Source organism: Diadema antillarum, unplaced genomic scaffold (genome assembly GCF_040938485.1).
Source record: "Diadema antillarum isolate AM-2024a unplaced genomic scaffold, OU_Dant_1.0 seq00001200_RagTag, whole genome shotgun sequence".
NCBI classification, from domain to species: domain Eukaryota; kingdom Metazoa; phylum Echinodermata; class Echinoidea; order Diadematoida; family Diadematidae; genus Diadema; species Diadema antillarum.
This window is the reverse complement of record NW_027271994.1, coordinates 381,098-391,415: the sequence shown is the minus strand read 5'-3', so window position 1 is coordinate 391,415 and position 10,318 is coordinate 381,098. Positions and strand designations below refer to the sequence as shown.

Below are 10,318 nucleotides of genomic sequence, written 5' to 3'. Positions count from 1 at the left end.
CATCCAGCAGTGACTATGCAGATACTTAAAAGATTCATAACTTTGGAACGGATCGACTGATTTCCCCCCAACTGTCACTGATGTGTTCTACTAGTGCTGCATTCACTCAATCTATATGTAACTTGTGTGTGATATATTGCAGCACACGAGGCTCCTTGTGGATGTTCCAGTCACAAAATGATTGAATACCATGAATGACCTCAGCCGATTTTAGGGTGCTGTGGAATTATATAGGAGCCTGTGTGAATTCTCTTTGTATGTTTGTACTCTCTGCCTGCAAACTGTGTGGTAGCATTGTAACTCATAAACCTTAGTCACATACTTGATATCACACACACCTACACTGTACACGCGTCACAGACATACACATATCATACATTATTAAACCACAAAGACATTTATTTTATTCATTGATGGGAAAAATACTCACGCTCCAAATGTTGCTTTCTTTGAGTTTGATCCTACATGTATGTATTTCAAACTTTTGACAATTGTAGACCTTCAAGTCATAAAACAATATCACACATAGCATATACGATTACTCCAAATGTAACTACTTGAATGTCGGTCATAATACAGCTTAAAAGGATAGTACAGTATTGGTGGAGATGAGAATTGGGCTTTTAATTTTTTGTGAGATACCAAGAAAACATTTATGATATAGTTTATTATGATAGTTATTATGATACAGAGCATACCATTTCAAGAGGAATTCAAAGTTTATTTGATGAAACTCGGGTTTGGAATGACTGAAACATCCAAAAACAAAGTAAAACAAAGCGATCGCAATGAAGTGTGGGTCCCACACTTTATTAGAATCATTCTTTTTTGGATATCTCAGCCATTTCAAAACCAATTTTCATCAAATAAACGTTGAATTCCTCATAGAATTACATGCTCTTTCATATTTCATAAGAAGTTTCTCATTATTTCACCAAAAAATGTTAGAAACCCGAAATTAGGTCTCAACCAAAACTGTACGATCCCTTTAACTGTCAACTCAAAAGAGTGCACTAAGGTAAAGAAGCATGTGTTACAAATACTTTCTGTTTTGCTTCACATTGCAGCAATACTAATCATGCTGGATTTGTTGAAGATTTAAAGCTGATGCTTGATGTGAAGTGTAGTCCTGTTTGACAATACAAGCATTGGTGCTATGATATTATTGAAGAAAGTTGACTGAAACATCAGTAACATTAAATAAGTTATGTATAAATGCTAAGCTACATGTTGTATACATACCTCTAACTTGACGTTGTACCAGTCAAGTCAACACTCTCACTAGCAGGGCAACAAAGAGGAACAAATGGCTGCTGGATTTTTTGGGTACTCTTTCTGTTATCATCTGGATTATGCACAGATGAATTTGACATGTTTGTGCAACTTGCTGCAATTTATTTTTGGACACCCAGGGTACAGCGCCAAAAATTAATGAAATAATTGAACAAAATGGTGGATTTCTACTTGGTACCCTAGGGTACCAAGAACCGCATTATTTGTGCCCACTCAGAGGTGGTATTCAGGTATTCTTACTCATATTCTGATGCATAACATGCCATCGGGTCTGTTTTCTCTCGGTGTTGGCGTATTTGTGACGTGTGTGATGGGATACCAAAAATCCATCTGAGGCAGGGGAAATGCATTTTAGGGTCACAGGAAGAGGTGCCTCCTCTAAACACTTCTACCTCATGTTTTGTCAGGCATTGTATGAAAGACCCTGTTGTTTGGAGATTCATGGAGTGGGAAGTCTGGCCTCTGGGCCCTGTTTCATAAAGCTGTTCGTAAAGTTACGCATGACTTTACGAATGACTGGAATATGAAGTGCCAATATGTGTTCCCATTTTTTTTTTTTTAATGTTTTAACAAAATATGAGGTCCTTTATGTCAATATTTCATCTACATTAGGGCAAAAATACACTTTCAACTAAAAATGTGTGTTAGAATGTAAGAATAATCGTTATCATCTGCAAATTTCAACTTCAGCTGTTGAAATTAACAATGATTAGGAAACCCACCTGGCTTGCCATATTTGAGTCGTTTGTAAAGTTGTGCGCAACTTTAAGATCAGCTTTTAATGAAACAGGGCCCAGGTTTGTATTAATCCCCATATTTAAGAATTGTGTAAAGCTTTATCACCAATCTCTGTGTAAGTATGCACACAGCCGCAGATTCTCTACTGGAGTTAATCGCTTACGCTTCGAACCGGTATTCGCGGTTTTCGAATGTACCCCGATTGACAGCGACTAAATTGGATCACCCAAGAATCCCCACGCTACTGGGCCTTTAATTCTGGCACTGTCAAACTAGTAAAATGCGTAGCCGTATTAACAATTAACCTTGGCTCTTCCTCACATTGGCATTATACATCCTGGCTCTTTCATACATTTACCCTTTAATTAGCACTCGTATAAAACAATTGCCTGTGATAAATGTCCTAACTTTGCTGCTTCGTTTCCGGCACTTTTAGCTTCCCTTGATTACTCTAGGGCATGTTGATATAAAATGAGCCAGCGATGACCCGAAGAAGAAGGAGAAGGAAAAAAAGTGGCATTTTGCTTGAACCCGCTTCGCATCCAGCCGCAACTTCTCAGGTGTATAGTCATCCTTACCGGTGGAAAGCTTTACCCTGTCCCGGCTGCAATGCCAGTTCTACTCAACGACGGTTTTGCCTGACGTTTTTTTACTGTCACTACACAGATCTCTGCCATGGTGTTTGGTGTGTGGTCTCACTACCTTTCTCCTCTAGCCAGTGAGATTTTAAATCTGTCTCTTGTGTATATACCCTGACCTAGAGTTTATTGATAATAACGCAGTTATGTTAAACTTCACCCTAGCAACTGGGTGTATGTGTGTTTTCAAAACAATAGATCTTTTGGCCATGGAGACCATTACCAGGCCTTCTGGTATTATTGTAGTGGAAACATGCTGGACAAAGGTGACAATAGATATAAAGAAAATATAATTTCTTTAATTTCAGTAGCGATGTCTGCATATCTTTCGTGATCATTTAAGTTGGTGCTGAACTCCACTGGTGATTATTTAACTATAAATCTATGACAGTGAGGATCATCATTTCATCATTATCCTCCCTTGTTTTGTGGTTTGATCTATTAGCTTTGATTCTATGATATTGAAGAAAATAACTTCACCAGTATATTTTGGCTCTATCTCAACACAGGCTATTGGTATTCCATAACAACCCTTTGATGGTTTGATCATTTCTTTTTCAAATCTACAACATTGATGGCAAAAGTTTTTTTTACAAAGGTGTTCAGTGCTTTCTCTATGCAGAAGATTCTATACCCACTTTTTGGTGGCTCGATCATTCAAGTGGCAGATCTAGGGGGGCACCCCCTTTATTTTTGTTAAAACAAAAAAAGAAGCAAAACATGGAGGGGGACGCATATGCCCACCTTTAATTTTGTAAAGGTGCCCCACCACCCCCTTAATGGAATTCCTGAATCAGCCCCTGCTTAACTTTAAATATATATGTGGTGTTGAGGACATAAACTTTAATACCAGGGTCTTTCGCTCTTTCTCACTGTAGAACAGTCAAATTCCCTGTTTTGGTGGTTTTGTCTGAAATATGTTGCACTGTTGCTATTGTTCAGACCAGGGAGGTGTCTCACCTCCCTGTTCAGACTGAGGGTGAGTGTACGAGCTGTTGGATTCTTGTGGTGTCAGTACTTCATGGTGGAGTTATGTCCTGTCAAAGTGAAATATGTGAATGTGACGACTTCCAATGATGTTGCCAATTTGATGGTGATGGAGCAACGTCCACTTTCACTCTCGATAACATCCTGCTCCGAAGCTGTGACAAAGGGTATATAGTATTTGAATGGAAATGCTACCTCACTGTGCAAATTTTCCCCACTTGAAATTTGCAGTGTGTCACAATGTTGTAGCTACGGTTGCTGCTGTATTCTTGTCTAAGCTTGTCTCAAAGAAATGTTGAACACACAAGTTTGGTATCTATTGGTATGTGTGGAGAAATCATTAGACTGTGTCCATGAAGCTTTAATTGCAGTTCCGTTTGATTTGTATGCTGAGTTTTAAGCACTGTAAATGCATCTGACCATTGAGGATAATTCAATCTGACCATGCTCTATGCAAAATATTCCATATACTGCCCTTATTCTTTTTTTTCTGGGGGGGGGGGTGGGGGATGGGGTTGGTGTTACATTGTACATGTACCCTTGACCACCCCCCCCCCCACCCCCCCCCCCCCCAAAAAAAAAGAAAAAGAAAAAGAAAAAGAAAGAAAGAAAGAAAGAAAAAAAAAATGTTCCAAGGCCTCTATATTATATACAGTATATATACTACATAACAGGATTCTTCCAGTCTAGTATTTATCTGTGTTATATCGCCTCTGTTAGGGACCTCACCAAATTCTCATAATCTTTGTCGAGTTTGTAGTTCTCTAAATCTGCTTGTCAACTACTATACTAGTGTTTGCATAAGATTGATTTAAGCCTGCAATGCTTGTGATAGCAACTTGTTGTAGTACACATTAAAATGTATTATTGTTTTAATGTAGGGTGGAACATCCTATTACCGGACGCTTTTCTTTGTGGCTTTGAATTCCGTACTCATAGAATGAAATTTCGGCTAAAAACAACACCACTTATTCACAGACTCATTGAAATTACGAATTCAGCCAACTTACGTCATTTCTTCGTTCCAGTTTTTAGAAAATATGCTTCAAACATACCCCTCTAAAAATAGTGGTTTTTTGCGCGGTGCAAAATCGCATTGTATTACCGGACGCTAATTTCGTAATCGAATAATCGAGGTCTTTCGCACCTAATCCTTGCACCAGAATCACAATTCATCCCACAAATCACCGTACACATTCTCACCGAGCGGATGACACACAAAAAAATCTGCAAATGAAGCTCAAATTTCGTATTTTACAGTAAAATGTCTGTCTTGACCATTTCGAACAGTTCACGCAATAAAACCTTGTGAGAAATCGACAACTGGTTAGAGTATACGTGCTTTGTCTATGGGAGCTGCACGCGCGGGTGATGAGTTGCGTGCCCCTTAGCGCACAACTATTCCGCATCGTTCGCGTTTGAGGACGATAGCTACAATTTTTCCGATATTGATCAGTGAACTTTTGGTTCTAATAGATTCTTCAGCATTTTTCCTGTATGTGAGTGGGATTTCATAGAATTTCAGTAGCGAAATGTGATTCAAACATGCATAAATATTAACTATAAACGAGGTGCGGGTCACTCAACTATAAATTTGAGGTAAAATGTGAATTTTTTCGTGTTTTTACATTTTTATGTGGCGTTTTTGCGATTTCGGTCCACACAAAGTTCTGTGAGGCTAATCTACGAAGTCTCGCGCGTACAGAATGTCATTAGTACGCAAAAATGTGCGTGTCCGGTAATACCATGGTGTCCGGTGACACCATGCTTGCCCCTACCACACTTTCATTGGCATCAGTTGGTCATTGTGCATGCCTCCCACACTGTTCTGTAAACTATCCAGGACCTATGATCTCTGCTGCTGTATTTGATGTTCTTTCATTTGATGTGAATAGAGGTGCTGGTATGTTTTGACAAGGATATAAATGGTTTGAAGAAACAACTCAATTTACATAGAGAGTAGTGCACTCAAACAGCTCTTTCTCCCTTGTGATTTTTTGACAAGCCTGCTTTATGCAGATATGTTTGTTACAATGATATGCACATGGTTAAGTTAATTTCAGACTGTGGTGCTATAGTTCAAGTGGTAGTGAAGCAGAAACTAAAGTTTGCACCCATAAATGTCCATATAAAAGAGTCTACACAGCCTGGCTGTACTACTGGCACTCAGTGCTTGCATAGCTTCTGTGGTACAATGTTACATGTTTCAGTGACTGCAGGTACAGTGTACGTGTTTTCATGGATGCAATCAATAGGTAAATTTTCTGTTAGATATATCTGTTGTTATAGGGATGGTATAGTTGTGGTTGAGACCTAACATTTTGGGTGAGATAATGAGAAACCTCTCATGAAATATGAAAGAGCATGTAATTCCAAGAAGAATTTAACGTTTGTTTGATGAAAATTTGTGTTGAAATGGCCGAGATACGCAAAAAAGAGCAATCCTAATAAAAGGTGGGACCCACCTTTTATTACTATCGCTTTATTTTACTTTGTTTTTAGATGTCTCAACCATTCCAAAACCGATGTTCATCAAATAAACTTTGAATTCGTCTTAGAATGGTATGCTCTGTACTATTTCATAAATGGTTTCTTGGAATGGTAGCTCACAAAAAGTTAAAAGCCTAATCCTCGCCTCTGCCAATACTGTACCATCCCTTTAAGTACACATAATCAACAGTCTTTTAGAGCTTTTACAGACTTCTGACAGACTTCTCCTCTTCCATTGACATTCAAGAGTCAATTATGAAATATACTGGTATGATGATGGTGATGATGATGATGATGATGATGATTGACAGTTTGATATCAGTAAAATGATAGAGAGACAGGAAAGATGAGGTCATATGTCCTGTGTGATCTATACATGTACTTATCTACAGTGTGTCCTAGATACAGTGTTAACTGCTATATTTACACTTTCACTATTTACATGTATTTTTTTGTATGGGTATTTCTTTTAAAGCTGAAATATGAGGTACAGTATGATTTTTGTTTGTTTGTTTTCACCGTGAGCATTTGAGTAATCTCAAGAAGTATTTTTGTCTTGGTATATAATCATATATTGATGTGGAATGAAACCCGACATTCATGTGTGTCATATTTGTATATTTCAGTTTTTTAACTGTGTATGGTATATTTGTACATGTACATGTTGAATATGATTTATGTTTATATGAAATTGTATCAATTAAGAATACTGAAATAACAAACAACAAAAACAGTGTTACAGGTGGATTCATCATGCTGTCTCTATATGTTTGTATGCTATATGCTTCTGATACCCACATGAAAAGGTGGATTGCTTGCAAACAAGAACAAAACTGTAGTTTCCCTTCCCCGTATTAAAAAAAAAAAGCAAACAAAAACAAATCAAAGAAACAGGCTAGCATTGATGAGTTGCCATCTATTTGAGGGATGACAGTTAATTCTTCCTCATCTCAAGTTGATCCACTGGGTACATAAACAGTGGATGAATGTAATATGCGATGTGCTGTGATACTGCTTTTCTTTGTGTTTCATTTGGATAAGACTGTTTTCGAGATATTCCCAACAAATGATATCTTAGCTCAAATGCACACTGATCTGCTTTTTTCATGATATAATCCATAAATATGTACACATAGTTAATAAACTTCCATTTCCTTGATGCAATGTCAGATGCAACACTTAACCACACATTTGACACTTCACCACATTTAGACAAAGTGTGACAACTGAGAGGTACTTATGGACTTGTTTAATTATGAAATACAGTGGTAAAGATTTACAATATCGTAAAAATAACACTAAGTGCTTAATAAATGTGTATTCATAGATCCAAGGGGAGAGATACAATGTATTACATTCTACCAATATTCAGCATGAGTGTGTGTGTCTGTGTCTGTGTGCATGAATGAGCTTCATGCTTTCTTGAATGTGTGAACACTTTTCTAGAGCTCTGTAAGGGGTTCAAAGTGGAAAGCTATGATCATAAAGAGATTTGATGGACACAGTTCAAGTTGTTCATTCTTTCTTTTTTTTTTGTCACCGGGTCCTGGTCTCTGTGAGGTTCATGTATTATCCCTACTGGCATCACAAAATTGTTGATTTTGGATTTCTTGCTTGGAAGCAAAGTTTATATTATGTACTTGTCTGAAGGTAACGAGCACATTTTACATACATTAAGGCAGTGAATGTCTGAATAATCTAAGATCACAATTCCACACCTAGAGCGCCAAATGTCACTTTCGTGAAAACCTTTGAATCTATAGCTCTCTTACACCCCATTTATACAGGGCATTTAGAGAATTCCAGAAGTGCTCTTGAATTGCTTTTAAACTCTGTATGAACAGGCAGTTGGGCCTAGAAGCTCTCTTAAGTTAAGCCTTTCATGAGGCTAAGTTCAGGAACGCTCCTGAGGTGCTCCACATGAACTTGTAAACTGTGTGTAAATGGTCACCACCATGATAGAGTGCTCTGACGGTCTGTGTACGTACACTGTAAGTGGAGACCGCTGCCTGATTGGGATTGAAGACGCATGCATTGTACCTGCACTGAAGTGTCTCGATCGCAGTTGCAAAATTATCGGCTAAGAAAAAATGCTAGCTAAATGTAGTAAAAGTGTACATGTATGTACTTGGAACTGCAGAGATCACTGTGCAAATTATCATATTCAAAGTTCCTGCAAGTGTGAAGGTTACCCAGTTATGCCTCTCTCAGACACTTTGTGTGTGGTCTGTGCAATGGCGATTCTCTGATCTGTATGAACAAACTCAACAGAGCACAGGTCAAGGGCTTCAAGAGCACTCCTGGGCCCCATTTCATAAAAGGTTGATATGATAACAACTCTTGGTGGAATGGTAATTGTCATGGTAACGACAAGAATCCAGCTTCCTGATTGGCTGTTGCTATTGGAAGTTGCCATTCCAGCAAGAGTTGCCGTCCTAACATCTTTTATGAAACGGGGCCCTGGTCCCAACTTTTGTGTATAAAATGGGGTATTTGATTTGGTTTTAATTTGGTACAACATCTGCCACTCTGTTTTTCTGATTAGACTCTTTATATCAAAGCAAACTACAACATAATGTGGAATTGCACTTAAAATATAGAGAACAACAACAACACAACAGTCAGTATTGAAGATGCAACATTAAACTGAAATACAGACACAATTGTAAACAAGTTTTTAGAAAGGCTGACAAAAATTTTTATTACATATAAACAGACACACATACTATAGCTATCAACTGTAAGGTGCCTCGAAAAAAATGACAATCCTGAGGCCTTCATTAAGGCATTCCCCAGTCACCCTTTATACCCCCCCCCCCTGCATTCCTTTCTGTGTAAGTCACTCAACTACAGCTACAATAAGAGACAGCTGCTCAGTACTGTAGATAAAGAGGTTGGATATTAAACAAAACCCTGTTATACTGTAACATAGCCACTTGCCAATCTAAACTCATACCCTGGAACCTCGTTAAAATGAGGTTGGATATAGTGACATACATGTACCTGATATCACAGGTGTAATTTTGCAGGTCCCATTACCTATTATATTCTTTTGTTTTATCCCTGATATAACGAGATACCCGATTCAACAAGTAGGCCTACATTTCAGTGGTCCCAAGCAACTCGTTCGTTCCCCCGTATTTGTTTGTTTATCCTAATAAAATGAGAAACCTGATGTAACAAGGTAATTTTTGATATCCCACGGTGCTAGTTTATCAAGGTTCCACTGCAATTCTTGGGCATTCTTTTCCACATGAATCACCATGAACATTCAAAAGACGAGATCATCTGGCCAGCTATGTTACATGTATCCAAGACAAATCATAATCATGGAGTAAACTAACCGTACTAAATCAGCACGTCTACATATGTCATGGCACTATCAGATTGGTATCCCTGTATGAAATTGCGCAACGATTCTGACCAGCAGAAATTCATGAAATGTCTTTCAGTAGATCTATGTTTACAGAGAGGTGCCAGACTTTAAACACACATTTCTTCCAGCTTGTACCTGACAGAAATCTCTCTCATGGCTGAGGTCATATCAAAGCAGACCCTACAGTCAATCTGTGTCTAGATCGTCACTGGCACTTTATACAGCACTCTGACATTGTTCAATCATCAGAAAGCACCCCCCCCCCCCCCCCCCCCCAGTCCTGTCAACAGAGGAAAACTCTCCCCTTTTGTCCTGCTCTGTTTAGATGCTCCGTTGTTAATGGCAACGATGAACAATGTTGATGTTGTTTACATCCTTTAGTCTGGTGAGCAACATGCAAGTAGGACAACATCTTGCCACCTGTTTCCATGGATGACTTCTCCAGCAAAATATGCGAAGAAGAAAGAAACTTGGACACCGGCTTACACAGAAATTGAGATGGGTCTCGCTTTTGTCACCGGTCCGCATCCTCAGCTATCGCCAGACACAAACATGTGAACGTCCTTCTCCGCGTGCAGCATGTGGGCATTGCGCTGCATCCCGACCACCGCCCCGAGCCTCTGGGCGTCGTACTTGGTGTAGAGCACGGTGCAGTTGTGCTCCTGTGTGGCGCCCTCGATGGCTGCTGGCTTCTCCAGCATGTTGCAGAGCTCGCTGTAGAACTGGGGGTAGATGGGCAGCTGGTAGAACACGATGTGTCGAATGCCACGGATCTTGTATCTGATTGGGTGAAGGC

The 10,318-nt window shown here is 39.0% G+C and overlaps 1 protein-coding gene across 1 annotated transcript in view; it reads right to left on the bottom strand.

Annotated features, from left to right (window-relative positions):
- Positions 1–10,052: 10,052 nt before the first annotated feature.
- LOC139744663 (U3 small nucleolar RNA-associated protein 25 homolog) overlaps positions 10,053–10,318 on the bottom strand; it is a 37,884-nt gene continuing 37,618 nt past the window's right edge. Inside the window, exon 19 of the mRNA XM_071655088.1 lies at positions 10,053–10,302. Within this exon, the coding sequence (XP_071511189.1) occupies positions 10,053–10,302 (250 nt within the window). The remainder of the gene's footprint in view (positions 10,303–10,318) is intronic.